Source organism: Colobus angolensis, unplaced genomic scaffold, assembly GCF_000951035.1.
Source record: "Colobus angolensis palliatus isolate OR3802 unplaced genomic scaffold, Cang.pa_1.0 Scaffold49, whole genome shotgun sequence".
Taxonomy (NCBI): domain Eukaryota; kingdom Metazoa; phylum Chordata; class Mammalia; order Primates; family Cercopithecidae; genus Colobus; species Colobus angolensis.
Window position 1 is genome coordinate 5239251 of NW_012118376.1, and position 24765 is coordinate 5264015.

Here is a 24765-nt window from a genome sequence, read left to right on the forward strand (position 1 = left end):
CAAGCAATCCTTCTGCCTCAGCTTCCCAAAGTGCTGAGATTACAGGCGTGAGTGAGACACCACGCCTGGTTGAAATTTTTCTTTTTTTTTTTTTTTTTTTTTGAGATGGAGTCTCGCTCTGTTGCCCAGGCTGGAGTGCAGTGGCGGGATCTCAGCTCACTGCAAGCTCCGCCTCCCAGGTTCACGCCATTCTCCTGCCTCAGCCTCTCGAGTAGCTGGGACTACAGGCGCTCGCCACCTCGCCTGGCTAGTTTTTTACATTTTTTAGTAGAGACGGGGTTTCACTGTGTTAGCCAGGATGGTCTCGATCTCCTGACCTTGTGATCTACCCGTCTCGGCCTCCCAAAGTGCTGGGATCACAGGCTTGAGCCACCACACCCGGCCGAAATTTCTTCTTCAAAATTTGTTTGCTTATCCATTTATTTTGCCCACTAGAACATATAATTATTTTTAAAAAATGAAATGTAAATATAACAGTTGTTTATCCCATAGATTTGGAACATGCATTGAAATGTCTTCAGCGTGAAGATCCAAGTTTGAAAGTAAGGCTAGATCCTGACTCTGGACAAGTAGGTATATTATCGCTTCACTCCAGAAACCTTTCTATAAGAGTGTGTGTGTGTGTCTGTCTGTCTAAAGCACTGATTAAGTCTGTGCCCCGAATGAAAAGCCTTTTTAAAATTCTCTCATAATACTAATTTCTGCTTTTATGTTGACTATCAAGCTAAATAAGCACATTTTCCTTAATTCTCTATATAGTTAATTACACTTCACATATATAAAGTATTCTCCAACATTTTTTACCCCTCCTGAAGACAGCTTTTTGTGAAATTTTGAAATAAGGTTTAATCAAGACAAAGCCTTGAGCCTTTTATGCTAAGGTTTATAAAAGAAGCATACTAGGAGGATTGGAAGGTGCTTTTGAAGACAGTAAAACACCTAAATTGGGAGAGAAGTGATAGACTACAGTGTAACAATGTGAGAGGAAGTAGAGTGTTAAAGTAGGTGCAGAACTGCGCTGTATAATATAGCACAGCAGAACAGATGTTTTGATTCATCAAGAAAAGATTAAATTACATTCTGCATCCTCTTTTTAGGAGGATAGGGTGATGTTTATATAAGATTTTAGAAGGAGTTTCTTAAAAAGTTTATAAATTTGTCTTTGAAAAGGATAAACTGACATAGTTAACCTGGAAAGCATAGAGTACTTTATTTTCCCAAAATGCCAGCCAAATGAGGTAGTAATTTAGTTTAATTGATACTGAAGAGTATGATAATCGTAATTAAAACAGAAATGTTTTATTTTAAAAAATCGATTATTTAAATAATCGAAATGTAATCCCAGCACTTTGGGAGCATCGCTTGAGCCCAGGAGTTCAAGACCAGCCTGGGCAACATAAGGAAACCCTGTCTCTACCAAAAAAAATAAAAATAAAAATTAACCAGGTGTGATGGCATGCAACTGTGGTCCCAGCGACTCAGGATGCTGAGGTGGGAAGGTTGCTTAAGCCTGGGAGGTCAGGGAGGTCAAGGCCACAGTGAGCTCTGATCATACCACTGCACTCTAGTCTGGGTGACAGAGCAAGACCCTGTCTTGAAAAAAGTAAGTAAAAATGAATGAAATAAAAACTGGCACTACATTTAAAAATAACAGCAAATAATACACAAATCTACCAAGTAAATAATTAAGTCCGTTTTTCAGTTCCTCCATCTCATTCTGCAGGGTAGCCACTGAAAACTTGGTGAATAGCCTTTCACAGTTTTACTTACTTTTTTGAGACAGAGTCTCGCTTTGTCGCCCAGGCTGGAATGTAGTGGCGCGATCTTGGCTCACTGCAAGCTCTGCCTCCCAGGTTCAAACAATTCTTCTGCCTCAGCCTCCCGAGTAGCTGGGATTACAGACATGCGCCACCACACCCAGCTAATTTTGTATTTTTAGTACAGACAGGGTTTCTCCATGTTGGTCAGGCTTGTCTCGAACTCCCAACCTCAGGTGATCCGCCCACCTTGGCCTCCCAAAGTGCTGGGATTACAGGCATGAGCCACAGCACCTGTGCCTTTCACACTTTTTACCCAAACGTGTTCTTCTGCTGTGCTGTGTTATGCAGGATGATATATTTTTGTAAGTATATATGTACAGATATCTATAAGCAAGTCATTTTATTTGTATTATTTTACAAGTATTTCCCCCAAATAGTTCACTTTGTAACTTAAAGTATAGCAGTCCTATACCAAGTGATTTTTTTAAATTTGTGATTACAGTTTTATTACAGCAAAAGTATTTAAATTAGGATCAGCCAAAGAGACACATAGAGCAAAGTCTGGGAGGGTTTTAAACCTTTGCAATGCTTCCTTTATCCTCAGGGACATGTTACCCTCCTGGCAGAGTATTGCCAACCAGGGAAACTCACCCAAGCCTTTGGTGGCCAGAATTATTATTGGGGCTTGATCACATACTGTCCATGTCGTTGACCTTTAGTCTCCAGTCCCTTCCACAGATCCAAGCTAATACACTAATACCTTTAGTCCTCATTGGTTCAAAAAAGATAAAAATCAGTTTCTCCCTCATATGAAGGTTCAAGCTAGTCTGAAGGTTTTGACTGCTTACAAAGCTGTAAAGTGCCCTGGATGGTTGGGAAATGCCCATGATGTTGGGAAAGGTTTTGGAGAAAGGTTATTCTGCCCATTTACAAGGTATAGCCCTCATTCTCATGTGTCATGACAGTTGCCTACATTTTCATTAAGAAAAGGGCTTTACTCTCCTCTTACAGGCACCACCCAGAAGCTGTCCACATCAATTATAGTCATCTTCCACTGGCCAGAAATTTGGCTTTGTGGTTGGGAAATGTTGGTATCTAGCTAAGTGTTGGCATCATTAGTCTTAGCCAGATGCCACTTGCCCAGCAGATAATTTAACTATCAAAGAAGGAGGAGAGAATGGCTAAGTAATTCACTTTTTATTGATTCATTATTTCAGTCAGCAAAGTCAAAAGCAATGTTTTGATGTAAGAGCCCCTGGCCAAAAAGAATTACAAAGGAAACTAATTAATGAAAAATAAATATATATTAACATCATACTTTTATATAGTGTTCTGCAATAAATATAATTTACCCTTAATCTTTTATTTCCTTCCTCTGGTAACCAGACTGTTTTGTGTGGTATGGGGGAGTTACATATAGAGATTATTCATGATCGAATCAAGAGGGAATATGGACTGGAGACCTATCTCGGGCCACTCCAGGTGGCATATCGAGAGACCATCCTAAACTCAGTTCGTGCCACAGGTAAAAAGTAAAACATTTAGGATTTGCTTTTTCTCTCTGTCTTTCTCTGTTTAGTTGCTTAAAGCAGTGTTCACAGTCACTAATGTCTTCTATCAGAGGAGACGGTTTTTATGTATGTGGGGTTTTTTTTTGTTTTTTAAGATTTTGTTTTGAATATAGAAAACCCTATTTCATTATCACCCATAACATCTCCTGGATGACCACTCATCAACCAAATGTGCTTTTCAGTGGTCATGGAATAGAGTAAGCCATTGAAGTCGATGGCTTGTCCCAGTCCTCACTATCAGAACTAGTCTAAGAATTTGAAGTCAAAGTGTTATTTTTACTCTATAAAGTAAAAGTAGAAAGTCAGTTTCAGTACTTAATAAATAGGATTATTCTATGCTGATAGTAATCTTGAGAAAGTATAGTTTTTATACTTCAGTTCCCAAATGTAAAAATTCATAATTTTTCTACATATGATTTTAATTTGGTTCCCTTAAGCCAAAAAACATGACCACAATTATTGCTACTCACCCCCAAGGAGAAAATGTGGACAGGTTTGTGGGAAATTGTTAAAAAAAAAAAAAAAAAAAAGACGTTTAGGATAACCAGGTACTTTCAAGCTGCTCATTAGTTTGTGAAAAGTCCTGATGGTTACATTTCACTGAAACTTGAAAAATTAAGCAGAATACAGGAGCAAATAGCATGAGGAGTGCTCTTTCTGGACTGTTTATCTGGAAAAACTAAAAATGCTAGAGAACTCTAAGTAACAAGTTTTAATATCTGAGCTGACTAGAATGTAATCGAATTTTCCAGAGGTCAAAAAGGAAGCTGGAGTAGTAATCTGGGGAAAGTCAGCAATGTAGGCTATAGTTATTCTAGAAGAATCTGTAATCATCTCTAACTAGTGCTTGAGAGCCATATCCTCATGGAAAGAATTAACTAGGGAAAGTCCTTTCTGCAAAAGCAGAGGGCAAGGAAACTTGCTTGTCTGGCTCTATGTGTAAGGGGACAAGGTTTCTGAGAATTTGTAATCATAGGCTTCTGATACAGGTCTTTAGCCTAAGTTCATAGAACTGGTGTGCCCTGAAAAACTCCAGACCAAGGAGAACTTAGTTCTTTTAGTGTAAATTGCTCATGGCTTGGTAGTATTCCAAGGAACCTGGAGAAAAGGGCTTCTCCAAAGACATCAATCAACCCAGGCCTCAAAGAAATGCCACACATGGCCAGGCGTGGTGTCTCACACCTATAATCCCAGCACTTTGGGAAGCTGAGGTGGGCAGATCACGAGGTCAGGAGTTCAAGACCAGCCTGGCCAACACGGTGACCCCGTTTCTACTAAAAAAACAAAAACTAGCTGGGCATAGTGGCAAGTGCCTATAATCCCAGCTACTCAGGAGGCTGAGGCAGGAGAATTGCTAGAATCCCAGAGGTGAAGTTGCAGTGAGCTGAGATCGCGCCTTTGCACTCCAGCCCAGGCAACAGAGCGAGACTCCATCTCAAAAAAAAAAGAAATCCCACACATAAAAGAATATTACTCACAATAAAATTCTCTTTAAATCACAAAACCATGAGAAAAAGCACAATGAGCAAAAAGGCAGTAGAAACAATAGATAGTCACACCAGCAAAGGCTTCAGTTATTGGAGTTATGAGATGTAGAATATACAAATACTATCTTTGAAGAAATAAAAGAGGGGATGGAAAGTACAGTTGACCCTTGAACAACATGGGTTTGAAGTATGTGTGCAGGTCCAATTATACATGGATTATTGTCCTGACTCTGCCGTCCCTGAGAGAGCAAGCCAAACCCCTCTTTTTCTTACTCCTCAGGCTACTTAATGCAAAGATGACAAGGATAAAGACCTTTATGATGTTCTACTTTTACTTAGTAAATATATTTTCTCTTAGATTTTCTTGGTACATTTTCTTTTTTTCTAGTTTATTGTAAAAATACAATATAAAATACATATAACGTGTTAATTGACTATTTATTGGTAAGACTGACTTCCTGTTAACAGTATTCTATAGTAGTTAAGTTTCAGGGGATTCAAAATTTACACATGGATTTTTGACTGCATAGGGGTTTGGCACCCCTAGCCACCACATTGTTCAAGGGCCACTTGTGTTAGTAATGAACAAGAAACTATCAAAACTAGGTGCAACGGGCATGATCTCTCACATATGTGGAATTTCTAAAAGTCGAACTTGCAGAACAGTAGAATGATGGCTACCAAAGGCTGAGGGTTGGAAAGCTGGGGAAAGGAGAGATGTTGATGAGGTGGGGTACAGAGTTTCAATTGGACAGGAGAAATAGGTTCTCATGATCTATTACACAGCACAGTGACTGTAGTTAATAATGTATATTTTAAATCTTCTTAGTACAAAGAAATGTTTTTTGACATGATAGATGTGTAAATTTGCCTGCTTTTTATCATTCCACAATGTATGCATGTATTGAAAGATTCACAAACCCCATAAATATATACAATTATTTGTTAATTAAAAATGAAATAAAACATTAAAAAGGATAATGGAATATCATGCTATGTGTGAGAGAGGAAATGGTCAAAAAATGATGGTGAGGGGGGTATATAAGGACACAGGAACCAGCTTGAAGAGACTCTGCTGGCCAAATCTGGATTAATTTGAATACCAAGATAAGTATAGACCATTGTGAAAAAATAATTTCTAAGTTCATACTTAGAATAATACATAGATAAATAGGGAAGAAGAGGGAGGGTTATTCCTTATAGTGGAATGCCCAGTGCTGACTGTTAGATGTTGGGGAGTAGGGCTGGAATCGGAAAACAGTCCAGACGACTCTCACAAACGTGGAACAAAAAAATTGCCATATACATATAGCATAACAAATTCAAAATGAAGCAGAAGTAAACTATTGCTTAGGGATACATGCATATGTGATATAACACTAAAGAAAATAATGAGGATAATATATGATAGTGGTTGCTTCAGAAGGCATCTAGATATTGGTAATACTCTGTTTCTTTAGTAGTTTTAGGTTTCATGAATGCTCATTTTTAGCTTGTACATAAATTATGTATATAGTTACTCATATATAAACATGTATATTTATATATAAACACGTATATATATTGAGACAATGTCTTGTTCTGTTGAGCAGGCTGGCATACAATGGCAAGATCTTAGCTCACTGTAGCCTTGAACTCCTGGGCTCCAACAATCCTCCCGCCTCAGCCTCCCAAGTAGCTAGGGCTACACGTGTGCAGTACCACACCCAGCTAATTTTTATTATTTTTTTACAGAGACAGAGTCTTGCTACATTGCCCAGTCTAGTCTCAAATTCCTGGCCTCAAGTAATCCTCCCACTTTGGCTTCCCAAAGTTCTGGGTGGGATTACAGGTGTGAGCCACCACACCTAAGCCTGTATAATTTTAAATAGAAAATGTTTCACAGTATAAACATGAGCTTGAAGAGGAATTATGAAGAATTATAGACTCTAATTAATTCTTAGTTTTGATTTGGGCCATGAGTCAGTGCATTACATGGCCCCTCACATAAATACGGCATACTTCTGTTTTAGTAAAATATTGGAGATTGTTGGTTGTTGGCAAATAAGAGATACTGTTTTCAGTCTTACCAAAAACATTTTACTAGTTTTTTGGGAAAGAAATAGTAAACAGTAAGTGCATAAAGTATTGCTGGAAAAATACGCAATGTAAAACTTCTGTGGGTTGTCAGGATTTAGAGTTAATTTTCATTAGCTTACCTTTTGTACTTTTAAAGGTTTTATCATTTAATTTTTATTTAAAAGTTTGTAACTAAAAGGATTTCAATCACCTACAAGATGTTTTGAAAAGTTTAAAAGTATAATCTTCGTAACATGTGCCTCAGCATACCTTAATGTTAAAACAAGAGGTGATACAGAGCAGGTTTTTAACATTGATCAACATAGAAGCGGATGCTTTGTTGGTAGAGCTCTTTACTCTGATTTTTACACTGTATTTAGTGCCATTGTTAATATTCTCTCCCACTTTATCTTTTATGAGACCCTGAACTTGTTGATGATAATTTTGCTGTTTATAGCACCTTGATACCTTTCCAGAATTAATTCTGAGGTACCATATTCAATTTGTTTATAGATACCTTAGATAGAACTTTAGGAGATAAAAGGCATCTGGTGACCGTAGAAGTGGAAGCAAGGCCAATTGAAACATCATCTGTTACGCCAGTGATTGAGTATGCTGAAAGTATCAGTGAAGGCCTTTTGAAGGTCTCCCAAGAGGCCATTGAAAGTGGAATTCACAGCGCATGCCTCCAAGGTAAGGCACTCAGATGAGAGTAAGCATTAGTATCACACTCAACCATTTAATCATCCTTATATTATAGATTATTTCAGTCTTTTTCCTAACTTTGTGTTTTCTCCCTATTCCTTTGCACTTCTCATTACTTTTCACTACACATCAAGCATAGTATGATACAATTTTTTTTCCTTGTCTAGGACCATTGCTTGGATCCCCAGTTCAAGATGTAGCAATTACTTTGCATTCCCTGACAATTCATCCTGGTACCTCCACAACTATGATTTCTGCCTGTGTCTCAAGATGCGTGCAAAAGGTATAGAACTATCCTAATCTTTATGGCTTTCAGGTGACTTTTCTGAGTATAGTACCACTGATCTTGCAGACAGCTGTGTTTACAGAGCCTTATCTTATGTCTTTGCCTCCTCAGCCTTGTGGTCAACAAGAGTTCTTATCATGGAGAATCTTTTGATTTCTTAATCACCAGGCTTTTATTTCAAAGAGGATCTTATACTCTGATAAAGAGGCAAGCTTCCTTAAGTGGCATTTCTGCTTTCCCATCCCTGACAGAGGCAAGCATGGTAGGTTTGACTGGAAGACAGATCTGAGGCTAGCTTGGCCCAAGATGGACTGTAATCTAAAGAACATTAAAGATCCAATATGGTTCCAATTTTGGAGATTGTTATTCAAATAAGATTGCTTTAGTGCTTGCTTCAGCAGCACATATACTAAAATTGGAATGATACAGAGAAGATTAGCATGGCCCTGCACAAGGATGACATGCAAATTCGTGCAGAGTTCCATATTATTTCTCTACTTATATTAAATTATAAGATTGCTTTAATCAAGGACCATTGAAACCAGTTAAGTCCCACTGAATAACAGATTCAGGCTAAGCACCTTCTCTTCTCAAAGCATCAAGCAATGTGGTCTTCTTGGTATGGTTATCTGGGGAGTTTGTCCTTAAGTGTCATGGACTCTCCACTTCCTGCCTCATTAACCTACCAGAACTGGATTAACTCCCAAGAGTGTGGTATGCTGAATGCTGATTCCATGCATTCCTCTCAGCATTGAACTACCCTAATTTTTTAAGTGATTGATTTTGCATTATTTATACTTGCTTTTATAGCCATTTTCTAATACTTGGACTGTGTTTGAGACCCAATTTTCTGTAATTGTACTTGAATCTACAATTACAAAGTTAATTTAAGTATCCTAAGCCCCTGACTTAAGAAAGCCAAACTTAATATCTCTTTCACGAGTTTAAATTTATACTTCTTAAATAGCTTTTTGATTAAAAACAGCGCTTTGAAAAAAGTTTAAATATTGTTCACTTAATAGTTAGAAATGTTACCTGCAAAGTAGTTATGACTATATTATTGAGAAAATTCACCCTCAAGTAATTTTTTTTTTCAAGAGACAAGGCCTCACTATCTTGCCCATGCTGGTCTTGAACTCCTGGGCTCAAGCAATCTGCCTACCTCAGCCTCCGAAACCCAAAGTGGTAGGATTACAGGTTGTGAGCCACCATCATTACCTGTCCCCAAGTAATTTTTAAAGTTTATGGGAATCTGAAAAATAATGTTTCTAAATTGACCCCAAGCCCCCAATATATTGGCCTGTCCTTCAAAGTGTAACATGTCTTCTAAAAATAAAGTCTGTATTTCTGTGTTCATTCACCTTTTTAATAAGATTATGCCAGAGAACAAGAATTAACTTTATGGGGGCTTACATTTAGTCTTTAGTTTTAATTCATTACTTCAAACAAAATACTCCTCATGGAAGTACTACTACCCTTGTTAAGCTTCTTGTAATGGGGAGTCTCCTTCTATCTGCTTGTAAGTGCTTCATGTATTTATTGAGTCATCTGTGTTGTGCTTATAGTTCACCAGGCACTGAGAAGGACACAAATAGGATTAGATTTTATTCTACCTAAAGGAGCTTATGATTTCGTAAGGGAATTAAATATAACCAAAGTATTAGATAAAATGGGCAAATGCCATGAAAGTAGGAAGCAGGGAATTGGGGAAGATTCTTGGAAATATTTATATTTGAGCTGAGATGATTTTGGAGGACTTGGGCACGGTGGGGGACCTTCCAGACAGAGATAAGAGTCCTTTTAACTGTATTATCAGATGAAGGCAGGGGAGTCGTGTGTTGAAAAAGTAAAATAGTGTCAGACTGTAGAGAAACCTTTAAAAACTACATTAAAGAGTTTGAACTTTGTTCTGAGAATGGTGGAGCATAATTTAAAGGTTTTGAAGGGAGAAGTATCAAAGTACAGAAGGAATTTGAATAGGGAAGAGATAGTTGAGGACAGGAAATGGACTAAGTTTGACCTAGGATACCAGCAATAGGAACAGCGGAAAAAAAAATCTTACAGCTTACTTGGGGAAAAGGAAGTCAAAGGTGAACTGAAGACTACTGATGTCATCATAAGAAAAAGGGATGTGTGTAGAAGTGTTTGGAAAAGAAAATGATGAGCTCAGTGTGGGATATGTTGGAGAGCTGTAGATATTCAGACACTATCCCAAAGCAGGCTAATGGAGTACAAGACTGGAGTACTCAGAAACTATGGGCTGCATAGGATTTAAAGTTTTTGAGGAAGCCATGTTGAAGGTATTTTTGAAGCTCTCCAGATAGGTAATATTGCCAGGGAAAAATTATGAAAAGAGGACTAAGAACAGTTCTGTGAGCATGGTATGCCCTAGATACACAGAATTCAATCCTTTTCTTTATTGTAGCAGTTTTTTCTCTTAATTTTTACATCTTTTTCAATTCCATTATTTTATTCGGAAAGGCATTTTCCGTTTCCACAGTCTTTATATGCGTATTCTTCTTGGCCTTTGAAATCTAAGATTCTAAATAAGAAAAGATTTCACATAATGTTTCTATTACCTTATTGCATTACATTTTTCCAAGCTCTCCCCTTTATTGCTGTCTATGGCATGTGGCATGGCATGGATTGTAATTATAGACATCAGGAATAGCAACATGAGTTTTAAATATGAACAAATGAATCTTTGAAAGGGGAGGACTTCTGTGACTCTGACCACATGTTCACAGTCATTTTTTATAATCAGACTTTGCTAAACACCCCTCCTTGCATCATACCATACAAAAGATCTATAAATTATGTTATCATGCTTATTATACCAGCAAATATTGTAGTTGTTGACGTCTTATAAAATGTTACCTTTAAAGAGAGAGTTAAAGCAAGCTTATGTCTTTTTGTATGAGCTCTAGGCTTAAGAGTATGGGCAGTATTTATTTATGAAAGATAAGTTAACATTCTTTAATTTCTTTAGGCTCTGAAGAAAGCTGATAAGCAAGTTTTGGAGCCTCTGATGAGTCTTGAGGTTACAGTAGCTAGAGATTATCTCAGCCCTGTCCTGGCAGATCTGGCACAAAGAAGAGGAAACATTCAGGAAATTCAGACTCGTCAGGACAACAAAGTTGTTATTGGATTTGTTCCCTTAGCAGATATTATGGTAAGTACTTTGTAACGGAAAAGTACATATTCTTCTTAATTCAGGGGATATAATATGCCAGTGAATAGACAATCAGTAACCTAAAAGAATGAATTTGATTTAGGGAATAAATGTTAAGTTTCAACCAGCAGGAATGGTTAGGACTTTGAATTTAAATTGTTGGGAAATCCAGGGATTCTACCATTACCAGGGGGTATTTGTAGTCCTACAAAGCTTGAGATGTGCTGTACCAAAATGTGGTGCCAGTCTATATGATCATTTTTTCCCTGCCAAGCATTTATCTTACTTCTACCATTGTCAGTTTTAAGGCAAGTTATCATTCTTCTCCCCTATCAGCCTTTTCTGCTCCAGGACAGGCACCTGGGTTGCCAGCAGAGTAGTAGGAAGGGCACAGCCATCTAACAAATACGTCTGTAGCATACTTGCACTACTCTGCTTTCTGTCCTTGATACTTTTATATCTAACTTACCCTGAAAAAAGTTAAATGATCTGTTTGAAGGAAGTGATATAGCTAAGCCACATGAGTGGCAACATCACTTTTCCCTAATAGTCAAAAGATAATCAGCAGGAAGAGAAACTTGAGGCTTAAATTTGATAATATAAATGACCTAAATTATTTTGCTTAGGGTTATTCAACTGTGCTTCGAACGCTAACATCAGGCTCAGCTACTTTTGCCTTAGAACTATCTACTTATCAAGCCATGAATTCTCAAGATCAAAATACACTGCTCAACCGGAGAAGTGGTTTGACCTAAATGTTTTAGGTTTTGGAGAGAAATTCAGGAGCACCTATCTACTTCATTTTCAGTAAGAACAATTTTTATTGCACAAATAAAGTACTGTTTCAGTACATTCAGAGAACTAGATAAAAGATATAACTTAAGCTTTGATAGTGGCGCTGGAGCCACCCGTTTTAATTTAATGAGAAATATGCTTTGATGTTTAAAGCCACTGTACCTGAATCATGCTGTTCATCTATGAAGTTATTACTATTAGTAGCAAACACTCAACTCTTCGGAAGAGTGCTATCACGAAGGTGTCTTTAAGCTTATCTCAAGAAAGATGCGAGGCCTCTATATGTAATAAGAAATAAGAGGATCAAAGGTTCAATCAATAAAAATATTTTATTCAAAAAAGTCTAATATCTTATTTTACATGATTTCAAAATAAAGTTGACTGTAGTACAGATTGCTGTGCCTTTTTCCCCTCCATTTTTACATGTTCTCATGGTTACAATATCCAGCATAAAGAGGTTGTGCAGCTATTCCACGTCTGTAGATAGATAACATGAATAAAGGTATTTTAGGTATCATTTATGTCATCTTAGAAATTTAATGTCATCTTAGAAATTTACATTAGAATCACTAAATCACAGCATTACTGAAAATAAGAAAATTAAAGCAATTCAAGATGGAGTTTGAAGTTACACCAAATTTTTTTGTATCTATAAAACAGTCGTAAGTCTGAATATATCTTCTTTACAGGTATTATTACCTACAAAAAAATAATTCCTGGTTTCTTCTAATTATTATTTCTTAGGTAACACACATTTCTATTTATAGCAAAAGAAACTAGCTAACACTGAATAGGAAGGCTAAAAATCACACTGGACTTAATAGTATCCTAGCTTGAGAAACAAATATTTCTTACTCGACCATCCTGCAACGGTGCCTTGTCAGTCTGTCATAGGCGCCATCCATATCTCTGACATCTTTGGAGCTCCAGAGTCTCTCACCAACAGCACTTGCCCGAGGCCTAAAATTTAAACCACACATCCCCCCAAGCAGTTTATGTTTAGTACTTTTGTGTTTAGATGGAGAAGGAAAGCTAAGGCATCTTAATTCTTAACTCAAATGTTATCATGTAAATCCCATACCATAATCTTGGAGTGAGGTTAGTTGCATCCACATATTCTCCCCATAGACAAGCTTCTCCACCAATGAAAAGTTGTTTCTGTTCCTGAGTACCTAAATTAAAATCATTGAATTGATATAAGTTCAGAAGCTCAAAGCTTGTGCAGAGGCAATATTAATTTCTTCATCAAGATTTGTTTCCTCTGTCTTTATCCTAGGGCAACACATTTCTCTCCTGTGGTCAGCAGGACCTTGGGAGATGTTAATGGTTGTGGCACAAAAAAGGTGGCCCCTCTTCCCCCCTCCCAAAAAATAATGGTTGCAAACTTTATTCCCAGTCCTGACCCATGGTTCACAGTGTGTGTTAGCCCCATAGATTAACGTAGTGGGCCAGTATTAAACAGTTTTATTTTGGTTGTATGCAAACTTATCTGGACACCAGAAACCATTTTTCAAATCCCTGGTTGTCTATTTAGTAGTGTGCCAGGGAACATAAGTTGGAATACTAGTTTTTTAGTGGACTGTGACCATTCCTGCCTTTAATTTCTACCTCTTGGCATTTAAAACAAAAATTGAATACTTAATTTTTTTTTTTTTTTGAGATGGAGTCTCGCTTGGTCACCCAGGCTGGAGTGTGGTGGTGCAATCTTGGCTCACTGCAACCTCCTGGGTTCAAGAAATTCTCTGCCTCAGCCTCCCGAGTAGCAGGGATTACAGGTACCCACCCCCGTGCCCGGGTAATTTTTGTATTTTTAGTAGAGATGGAGTTTCACCATCTTGGCCAGGCTGGTCTTGAACTCCTGGCCTCATGATCTACCTGCCTCAGCCTCCCAAAGTGCTGGGATTACAGGCGTAAGCCACTGCACCCAGCCACTTAATGCTTTTTAAAAATCAGTAATTATCACTTTTTGATCCTCATAAAATTCATTGTATATGAAATTACCAATTAATAAGACCTATGGTTCTGAAACTTTTTTAAATACCAAAATCCTTTTTCAAGGATTTTGTACTAAAGGCTGATGTACAAAATTGGACAAAGTAGAGTGTTCTTTATGAAGGGGATCTGACAGCATGAAGCTCCACCCTTCAGATGTCCCCTCCTGTCCCATCCACCAAGGATTCTACTCCTCAGAATCCTAAGACAACACAGCCTGAAATCCACTGAACTAAAACTGTAGCTTTGGTTAGGTGTCTTACATTGGAGAAGCAGTTCAGAAGAGGGCATATTAGGTTAATGCAATCAAATAGCTTTAGAATGTAGAGAGTGAGGAGTCATCATTGAAAATGGAGATAAAATCTAGGGGGATCTATAATACTTTCAAAGTTCTTGAATTTAGGCAACTATATGGTTTCTTGAGAGTTTAAAATGATACTGAGCTTAAAAAAAAGTACATAAAATCAAGGATCAAACATAAAAGATAGGTAGGTGGTAGGTGATATCTAGGTAAGGATTTCTGGGGTGGGAGGTTAGGGAAGAAAACTCATAAAACAAAGGTAACAATGGTTGCTTCATTTACCATAAGCTTCACAGTAACCCACAACACTTGGACTAACTGCTTCACTTACCACCAAAATCAAGAGGTTCCACTTTATAGTATTTCCTCCAGTCTTGTCCATAACTAATCAAGTCTAAGTACCAAGGAGCAGAAAGGATTACAGGCAAGCCAGATGCTGTGACTTTGCTGAGTTCCTCAGGATATGCGTTGTCTTTCCATACTTCAACTATTGTGCCCGGCGCAAGCTATTAACGTTACAAATTGCAATACATATTATTAAGTGTAGAACATAGTAGATGAAATTGAAAGTTTAAGGCATTATTACTAGCAACATAATTTTCTAAGATCCTTAAAAAAATCTGCACTTCCTTTTTCCCCTTCAGAGTTAGTGCCATGTGATATTCATTTTAGAGACTTAAAATGAAAAGTTTCATCAACCTTAAGTTTGGATATTTAACTTTTGCTTATATATGGATACCACTTAGGTTCAGTTAACTAAGGCTGAGACTTGCATTTTAGTCTCATTTCTACCAAACTTACCTTGGAACTATGAGGTCCAAAGTGGTCACTAACCACACTGGAAAGGTAATACTAGTAGTTAGACTTGCAAATTCCCAGTTGCCCCAAGAAAAATAATTCTCTTACATTGATCAGATGCAGTCTTCACAATGCTCACCTTCACTTTATCATCAAAAACCTCCTGCCAGACAATGGATCCCTTGTTTATGGTTGCAATAATATCCAAAACCCTAGTATTACAAAAAATTTATAGTTATTTTAGATCACAAGCTTAACAATCTATTTAAAACATGTACATTTTCTATCAAGGATTTCTTGCATTTTGAGAGGTACCTTTCAGTATAGTACAGCTTTATAGCAGCTAAAGTTGGGAAGTGTCACAAGTACTTCCTCCTTTTTGGCACATGATATAGAACCTAACATAGTTTGGGAGTTTAATAATCATTTGCTGAATGAATGAGTTAAACATACCCCTAAGATAGGGAGAAGTGGCCTCAAATTGAGTTGGTAGGCAACTCAGGAAATTGTACAAGCAGCAATCTGTTAAAATTTTATGGCTGTCTTAAAATGATAGGGACCATGATCTAGCCTGTCATATCACAAAAATTACATGTAAAAGTTGCTGACAATCAGTCCACAAATATTTACAGATATTTAGACAATGCCAGGTGCTCTGCAGATAAATAAAATTTAAATGCATTACACAAAAAGCTGAATAGGCAAAGGCTGGAACCTGGGCTTGCTAAATAAATGGTACAGCATAAGGGTTGGCAACTACAGCTTGCAGACTGTTTTTGTATGTCTCATGGGCTAAGAATGGTTTTTATATTTGTAAAGCTTTTTTTTTTTTAAGTTTTAAAATTTGAGTTTTTGGTTTATTTTTTTAAGTTAAAAGAAAATTGTTTGTGGCCCATGAAGCCTAAAATCTTTACTCTCTGGCCCTTTACAGAAAGTTTGCCAATCCCTGTAGAGAGCAGCATGGTCTAGTAGAACTTCCTGGGATGGAAATGTATATATATGCACTTTTCAGTATGGCAGTCACTAGCCTCAGCTGGCTACTGAACACTTGACATGTGGCTAATGCAACTGAGTAGCTGAATTTTTAACTTTCATTAATTTTAATTAATTTACATATGGACAGACACCTGTGGCTATGGCTACTGCATTGGGTAGCAGAGCTATATAGTAAAATAAATGCTCCTGAAATTGACAAAATGGAATGAATTCCAGGGGCTGGATGGTAGTGAAGACTTCACAGGGTAGCCAGGGCTTCAAGCTGAGTTTTATTTGATTGATTGATTGATTGAAACAGAGTCTCACTCTGTTGCCCAGGCTGGAGTACAGAGTGCAGTGGTGTGATCTTGGCTCACTGCAACCTCCACATCCCAGGAGATTCTCTCTCAGCCTCCCAAGTAGCTGGGATTACAGGCACCCACCACCACGCCTGGCTAATTTTTGTATTTTTAGTAGAGATGGGGTTTCACCGTGTTGGCCAGGCTGGTCTCACACTCCTGGCCTCCAGTGATCTGCCTGCCTTGGCCTCCCAAAGTTCTGGGATTACAGGCGTGAGTCACCATGCCCAGCCCAAGCTGAATTTTTAGAACAGATGACTGCCTTCCTATATTTCAACAGCTATTGGAAAATACTTGGAGTCATTATGTTACTGATTTAAAGCAAGCAGTGGGTATTGCTTCTTTTAGTGATTTTTCACATCTACACTTAGGCAAAGGATGTAGAGAAAATGTAAAAATAAAGCACATTACTAAATAAACTTTTACAAAAAGCATTAATAAAAACAGAAATAGGCTTTCAAACAACTTACTTTTGAATGTAGAAAGATTCTAGTTTTTTAAAATCTTTGCCAAAGCCTTTTTGCTTCATGAAATCTTGAATTTTTGGATTTGATTCCCTACAGCAAAGAGTGATTAAAATTTCATTAGAAGTTTGATATGCTCACTTTATTATTTAAAGCAGTATATATCCTTAATATCAGTTGTGCAGACTTAAAACTATTAAAGTTTGTAGGTAGTAAAAAGAAGCCTAAAAACTTAATTACAAGTTGTCTTAATTATCCATTGCAAACAGTTTTTTCAAGAAGCTGACTTCCTATAAAAATGGCTTTCTTTACCTTACCACCTTTCTCCTCCATCTAAAGCTATTTGCAGAGAGAATTTTTATTTGAAAAATCTTTCCTATTTAGTCATCAATTGCCCTCTTTCACTAAAGTTGTTCTCATTTCACAGTAGTCTTTTTTTGAATCTCCATTTTCTTCTGCATCTTGTTTTCCCTTAAGCTTTACTTTGCCATACCACCCAAATGTACATTCTACAAAAATCTACCATCTCAGGAGTCATGTTGCCCAATTTAATCCTTACAAGCAGGCATGTTACTCTTAAGTCTTCCTTATGGTATGGAGCCCTCTACAGCTACTTCAGTGCAACAGGTTTTTTATTCTTTTTTTTTTTTTTTTTTTTTAAAGAGGTTTTAAGGAGTCATCTTACCAACATTTAAATTCCACTTCATCTCCTCCCAAATGAATGAATTGATCTGGAAACACCTCACTAATTTCTTTGAAAAATGTAGTAAGGAAGCTGTATGTTGTATTCAGAGTAGGGTTTATAGGTCCAAAAGAGTTCAACTTGTTTTGTCTACTGTAACACGGAGTCAGGAGGTCTTTCTGACCTAGAAGAAAATATAATTAAGATTCTTTTTAAAAGAAGTGAACTCATTATAAAGATCTGGTTTTCCACATGATTTTATTATGTCATTTTATTGAAGCTACAAGATTATATACACAAAAGATGAGCATGTTTACTAAGAGCTAGTAATTTCTTCCAAATAAGAAGGAAATGCTTCCTGAATCCTGTCTCTTTGCCTCTGTTTCCCATTATATCTGAGATTTTATCTACGTCAAATGTTAACTACCAAATCTTCAGTTTGCCTTAACCCTTTTTCTTGAGCTTCAATTCATATTTCAAATTCCTTGCTTGATACAACTGGAAATCCTAACTATACTTCAAATACAAGATAACAAAACACACCATCTGCAATCCCTAAGCTCCCTTTCTCTAGCTTCTGATTTTCGTATTCTAGCAAGGGTACCATCATCATCCTAGAGTATATACCTCTTCTCTCTCCTGGAGTCCATCAGTTGCCAAGTTCCATGGATAGTTCCAGGATGTCTCTCGGTTCTGTCCATTATTTTCCATTCCCACCATCACCCTCCTGGTCCAGAACTCCAATCAGTCACTTTCCCAAAGGTTTTCCAAAAGTGTGGTTCCCATGATGTTACTCCTCTGCTCAGAAATGTTCACTGGTTTCCAGTGTGTCCTGATGAAGTTCACATTCCTCACCAAAGACCCTCTAATGTACTCTTCCAGATTTACCTCTCACAATTCCCCATGTCTACTCTAATAATATTGAGCAATTATAAATGTTGGTACTGTGCTATGTGCTTTACATTATTTAAGTCTCAAAAAAATTACATGATAGCTACTACTAATTCTCATTTTAGAGCTGGAGAAACTGAAGATGAGATATTGTAACTTGCCCAATGCCACCTAGTTTCTAACGGCAGAAGCAAGATTCAAACCCAAGCTGTCTGGCTCCAAAGCCAAAGTTCTAATCATCGCCCTATAATGCCTCCTACTCTGCTACACTCTACTCCAGCTACATACCTGTCAAGCATATCTTACACTTTTTGCATGCCTTTCCTTATGCCATTTCCTCTACCAGAAACATGAATATATTCTGCGATCACTCAAAAGCATTTGAGACTCCATCTCAAAAAATAAAAAATAAGATAAAATAAAATACAACTCCTTACCTTTTCCCCAAGATAGTGTATGCCCAGGGGTATCAAATTCTGGCAGGACTCGAATTCCTCGTAATCTGGCATATTCAATCACCATACGGACATCATTTGGTGTATAAACATGAGACAAAGAATAGCTTCCCTGTAAAAGTCATATTTATTCAAGTTAAAATGTACAATGTAGATTTGATCCTGGAAATTAACAATTGTGCTTGCATTTGATATCTGACAGCGAAGTTTTTCATTATGACAATGTATTAGTTTCATGTGATATTAGAGGACTCATTTAAAAATAATATAGGGCCATAGTTTTAGGAGTAGGAAATTTCAGAAAGAAAATTTCTACTAAGTCACACATAGTCAAAGGATGATAGCCGTTTTGGGGCTTTTGTCAAATCATTTGTTTACCATATTTTAGCAATAAATTCTCAGTATACTTTGGGCTAATCCCAGCTTTACTGGTAGAAATATCTGCCTCCATCAGTGCCTCCTGTTTCAAGAGTGTCTACTATCATGCTGTTTCAACTTCCGTGTAAGCATACAACAAAACAAATGTCTCCAAAGTGAGACTTCTGAAAACACTGCTCTTGTCAATTTTGGAATCAAAATGTACACCTTATTACAAAGCATAGCTATTGTCCTGCAAAGGACTATCAGCTTCAATTACTATCAGCTTGAAAAATTCCCATATAGACTCTGTGATAAGTGACTTGGTTTTTAATGATTACCTCAGTCCCTTTATAGGTCACTTGAAAAATTAGAACTCAATATTGTTTGTAACTAAAGTTCTATCAAAGCTATTCCTTAGCACATTTCTCAAACTATGGGCTATAAATGCTCAATGGCAGAAAAGTAGTCTTGTCTCCCAGCACCGCAAATCAAATTTCTATCAAGACTAGATTTAACTACCAGTTTATAGTAAATACCGGGACATGTTAATTGACACTATGGGGTGCTATCAGCAAAACCCAGACTGGGAAACTGTAGGACACATGACTCAGTTTCTTCAACAACAACAAATTACAGGAGAAGGTGGGAAGAGGGGACCCATAGATCAAAAGAGAATTACTAGACATATTAACTCACCACAATTATGGAGCTTATTTGTATCCCACTGCACGTTTTTTAAAATAATATGAATATTGACTGGCTGTCTAGATTACTGTTAATTTTTTAGCTGCAATCATGTATTATGGTTATTTTTTCTTAAAGAACAGGCCTTTTTACAGTGAGATATGATGATGGATTTTATTCAAAACAACAGGATGGGGCAGGGCTTGTCTGCAGGAGTTTAAGTGATACAAGATTGACCACGTATTCATGTTTGAACCTGTGTGATCAGAACATGGGAATTCATTATTCTATATCTGTATATGTTTGAAATTTGCCATAATAAAAAGTGAAACAAAAGGAAACAAAAACATAAGTGCTGTTAGCACATTTTAGCCTACATACATAACATTGGAGAAAGTTTTGGAATTATGGCCAGAGGACAGAATTTAGACTCCTGGCTCTGTCCCATCCTAACCACAACTTTAGACAAGGTGCATTTCTCTAGATGTCAGGTACCTTCTTTGTATTACAGGGATATTAAACTAGGGGACACTGAGGGTCCCTCCCAGCTCCACTGGTCCACAATACAGTCAATTTGAACACTGTTAACTGAGACTACCATTATTTTCCAAGAAAACACTCTCACCTCTAAAATTCCCTACTTCATGTAGTTTCTCAGAGAAAAATAGTCATTTATGGATTTCCAAACAATTATGTTTAAAACAAATACACTGTTGGACAACTTGATAAATATATTATCTTAACCATATGTAATTTGAGAATTATTCAAGGCTTCTACCTTAAGATGTTAAATTTCGATTTATACTTCCCCAGAGATTGTTTATATTCACAATAACAATTACAGTAACAGTTATAACAGTAAAAAAAATAGTTTTGTGGATGTAAAATGCTAAGTCACAGCCAAAAAAAATTAAAAACCATAAACATCTGATTTTTACACTTTGATTCTATCCATAAGAACAAACATTTAAGTTACAAACTTGTAATGAAACTATATCCAGTGTTTTTGTAGACAGAGTACAATACAATTTACTCACTTTATTGCTTAACTCAGGAAACGCGATGCTCTGATATGGGAAAGACTGGTCATCGACTATGTGCCAGTGAAGAACATTAAACTTATTAAAAGCCATGGCATCCTGCAAGCAAACATATTTAAAAATTATATACTGCAGGTATCATATACAATCCATATTACCTATCTACATTTGGAATTGCTTCCAATATGTCTGCTTTCTTTAAAAATAATTTTTTTTTTTTTTCTTTTGAGACAGGGTCTCACTCTGTTATCCAGGCTGGAGTACAGTGGCATGATCTTGGCTCACTGCAGCCTTGACCTCCCAGTCTCAAGTGATCCTCCTACTTCAGCCTCTTGAGTAGCAGGGACTACAGGCACCCACCACCATGCCCAGCTAATTTTTGTATTTTTTGTAGAAACAGGGTTTTGCCATGTTGCCCAGGCTGGTCTGGAACTCCTGGGCTCAAGCCATCCAAAGTGCTGGGATCTGGCTAAAATTTATCTTTCAGCGAAGAAAAAATGAGAAGAAATAGAAATTCTTCATCATACATACTTCACATGACACGTCAGTATACAAAAAGCCTCTGGAGATGTCGTATTTATTCTAGACAGTGAGTTGTAACTGCTCTGTAGGAGGAGAGCAAGCTTATAAATTCCAAGTATGTAGGGGACTGCCAAGAATGCAAAATGGTTCTTGGCTGCCACTGTGTTTGGGAATAGAGCAAAGGAAAAATGGAGCATTCATTTAAGTACCAGGACTTCTAATTCCCACAGTTCTGAAATTTGAGTCCCAACCAAGAATTTCATTGCAAACTCAATACAATTCTCCCAGAGAAATTTTTGGGTGAATTGAGTTATTAATTTTATGTATACTCTAGAGGAATAACCAACATAATATTTATATAAAACATAAACACTACTTTTAAAAGATGAAAAATAATAAGGGAGAAGATTTGTCCAACAAGATCATCAAAACTTAAAGACTCCCTCTTCATCAAGGCTGAAGGGATTTGGCTGATGGAGTTAGGAAATCTTTTACATAAAAGGGGATTGTGCAGATAAATATATTGAGGATAAAAGGAGGATCTTCACTCTCAGAGAAGGGAGCTAGAAATATAGGTGTTAACTGGAATTGAGGTTATTAATACAAACTCATGGTTTTTAACATAGACCAGAGGTTGGCAAACATTTTACATAAAGGGCTAGACAGTAAATATTTTGGCTTTGCAAGCCATACAGTTTGTTACACTTACTCCACTCTGCAATTGTAGAGTGAGACAATAGGTAAACAAATGTATGTGGCTATATTCCTGTCAACTTTATTTGTGAGGCCAGACATGGTGGCTCACACCTGTAATCCCAGTACTTTGGGAGGCTGAGGCAGGAAGATTGCTTGGACCCAGGAGTTTGAGACCAGACTGCATGACAGTGAGACCTCATCTCTACTAAAAAATTGTTAAGAAATTAGTTGGGCATCGTGACACATGCCTGTAGTCCCACCCATTCTGGAGGCTGAGGTGGGAAGATTGCTTGAGCCTGGGAGGTTGAGACTGCAGTAAGCTGAGCTCATACCTCTGCACTCCAGCCTGGAGGTGACAGCGAGACCAAAACCCCATGTTTGTGAAAATAGATAGTGAACTGAATTTGACCTTTGGGTTATAGTTTGCCAACTCCTGGTATAAACAGATAAAAAAATCAGGAAAGACGTGTGTGTATTCATATAAATATATACATACATAGGTACACACATTTTCTAGCTCTCTCTGCTCAGAGGGTCTACAATGACACCCTAGTAGCAATGAGCGCACCTAGAGCCTAGACATTGGTTTCAAAATGTTGTTCACCACTAAAAGAGTTCCCTGAAGAAAAGTCTGAGGACACAGAAAAGACTGGGACAGGGAAGACAGGCCTGGAACATCATGTGCCAAAAAGAAAGAAGGTGCTCCAAGATTAAAGGGAACCTGCAAGGGATATAAGAGGCAACTTGAAGGACTTCCAGTGACCAAAGCTGAGATAATTTGAGTGTTAAACAGGGAAAGTGGCCGGGCACGGTGGCTCACGCCTGTAATTCCAGCACTTTGGGAGGCCAAGGCAGGTGGATCACCTGAGGTCAGGAGCTCGAGACCAGCCTGGCCAATATGGTGAAACCCCGTCTCTACTAAAAATACAAAAATTAGCAGGGTGTGGTGGTGGATGCCTCTAACCCCAACTACTCAGGAGGCTGAGGCAGGAGAATCGCTTGAACCTGGGAGGCGGAGGTTGCAGTGAGCTGAGCCCGCACCATTGCACTCCAGCCTGGGCAACAAGAGCGAAACTCCATCTCAAAAAAACAAAAAACAAACAAACAACAACAAAAAAAAAAACAGGGAAAGTAACAGATTACAATCCCGAATAACATAATAACCCATAAGTCAACATAGTAACCCGTAAGTCAATATTGACTTAATATTATAAGTCAATACTTATAATATTAAGTATTATAAAAATAATGAATACTTAAATAAGAGAGAAGGGATTGCTCTACCTTACACTTAAATGCCAAGTAATAAATGATAGAAGGAACGATGGAATTAGAAGCATCACCACTGGGTAGCTACCTTAGTAATAACTGATTTAGGCAAGAACGATCTGTGGATGCTAAAACTAGTGAGTGAATGCTGGCTGAAGAATGGGATTTTACACGGTCTCAAGATTTCTTCCCACAAGATACCTAATTACTTGTTAAGTATGAAACACTTTTTAATTGACATCACAGTGGAAAAACCTGGCAGATGACATCTTAGCCAAGTTATGAGTGAACAATACCAGATACGAAATAAATAAGACATTGTGTCACCTGATATGCACTGAGAAGAACATAGCATCCTTTCTGCTTTATTCCTGCCAAAAAGGCGTAACTGAATCTTATCTTCTGCAAAATGGACAAGCTAAGGCATACTCTACAAAATAACTGGCCTATACTCTTCAAAAATGTCATGGTCTTAAAAGACAAGGAAAGTAGTCAGTTGCAGATGAATGGTGGCCAAAGAGACATACAAGTAAATGCAACATCAGATTTTGGATGGGATGTGGAACCTATAAAAGACATTGTTGGAACAATCAAAATTTGAATGGGGTCTGCGTATTGGATGCAGTATTGTGTCAATTTCCTGATTTTAATGGTTGTACTGAAGTTATTAAACGTCCTTTTTTTAAGAAATTCATCCTGAAATATTAAGGGGGTATTGATGCATCATATGTGCCCATATGGTTTAGAAAATGTGTTTTTAGAGAGGGAGAATAAAGCAAATATAAAGCTTAAATTTAATATTTAATAAATACAATAAAAATGCACACTATTTACAACTTTTCCCTAAGTTTAAGACTTCAAAATACAAACAAAATCAAAACTAAAAACTGCTAAAGCTATAGAAATGAAAACCACATATACTGGCCCAAGAAGACAAACTAATAAAGATTATGACTTCAGAAAGTAACTTCTGTATTTATCGGAATTTAGTATCTAATAATTGTAATTGAATTTAGTATTTAGTAATTGTCATTGAAAGCAATAGGGAATTGTAGATTGCTCAGAAATGAGGGATTACTGGCTAACCATTTGGAAAGTAAAATTAAAATGCCTACTAGGTTTGACACACTAAAGTAAATTCTAATGGAATCAAGAATTTAATAAGAAAAAGTATAATAATACTAAAAAAATTTAAGAGGTTATTTTTATATATTTATATCCTTGTTGTAGAGAAGGATTCTCAGCATACTTCCCAAAGCCAAAAATGATAGAAAGGATAACATTGAAATACACTACTCCTTTAAAAAATGTGTGGCTGGGGATAGTAGCTCATGCCTGTAATCCTAGCACTTTGAGAGGGCAAGGCAGGTGGATCGCCTGAGCTCAGGAGTTTAAGACCAGCCTGGAAAATACGGCAAAACCCCATCTCTTAAAAAAAAAAAA

At 37.2% G+C, this 24765-nt stretch overlaps 2 protein-coding genes across 4 annotated transcripts in view; one reads left to right on the top strand and one right to left on the bottom strand.

The window, feature by feature from the left end:
* The window catches only part of GFM2 (G elongation factor, mitochondrial 2), a 50447-nt gene extending 38220 nt beyond the window's left edge, over window positions 1-12227 (top strand). For 2 of the 3 annotated variants that reach the window (XM_011959249.1, XM_011959251.1), the window contains 6 exons: window positions 493-569; window positions 3147-3285; window positions 7390-7569; window positions 7749-7864; window positions 10857-11039; window positions 11666-12227. In XM_011959249.1, coding sequence (XP_011814639.1) covers window positions 493-569; window positions 3147-3285; window positions 7390-7569; window positions 7749-7864; window positions 10857-11039; window positions 11666-11794 — 824 coding nt within the window. In that variant the 3' untranslated portion in view covers window positions 11795-12227. The remainder of the gene's footprint in view (window positions 1-492; window positions 570-3146; window positions 3286-7389; window positions 7570-7748; window positions 7865-10856; window positions 11040-11665) is intronic. The other variant, XM_011959250.1, reaches the window with a different exon arrangement.
* The window catches only part of HEXB (hexosaminidase B (beta polypeptide)), a 27380-nt gene continuing 14759 nt past the window's right edge, over window positions 12145-24765 (bottom strand). The window contains exons 6-14 of the mRNA XM_011959248.1: window positions 20833-20934; window positions 18734-18863; window positions 17409-17589; window positions 16730-16816; window positions 15065-15137; window positions 14459-14633; window positions 12916-13006; window positions 12690-12794; window positions 12145-12311 (exon numbers count right to left, since the gene is read on the bottom strand). Coding sequence (XP_011814638.1) covers window positions 12254-12311; window positions 12690-12794; window positions 12916-13006; window positions 14459-14633; window positions 15065-15137; window positions 16730-16816; window positions 17409-17589; window positions 18734-18863; window positions 20833-20934 — 1002 coding nt within the window. The 3' untranslated portion in view covers window positions 12145-12253. The remainder of the gene's footprint in view (window positions 12312-12689; window positions 12795-12915; window positions 13007-14458; window positions 14634-15064; window positions 15138-16729; window positions 16817-17408; window positions 17590-18733; window positions 18864-20832; window positions 20935-24765) is intronic.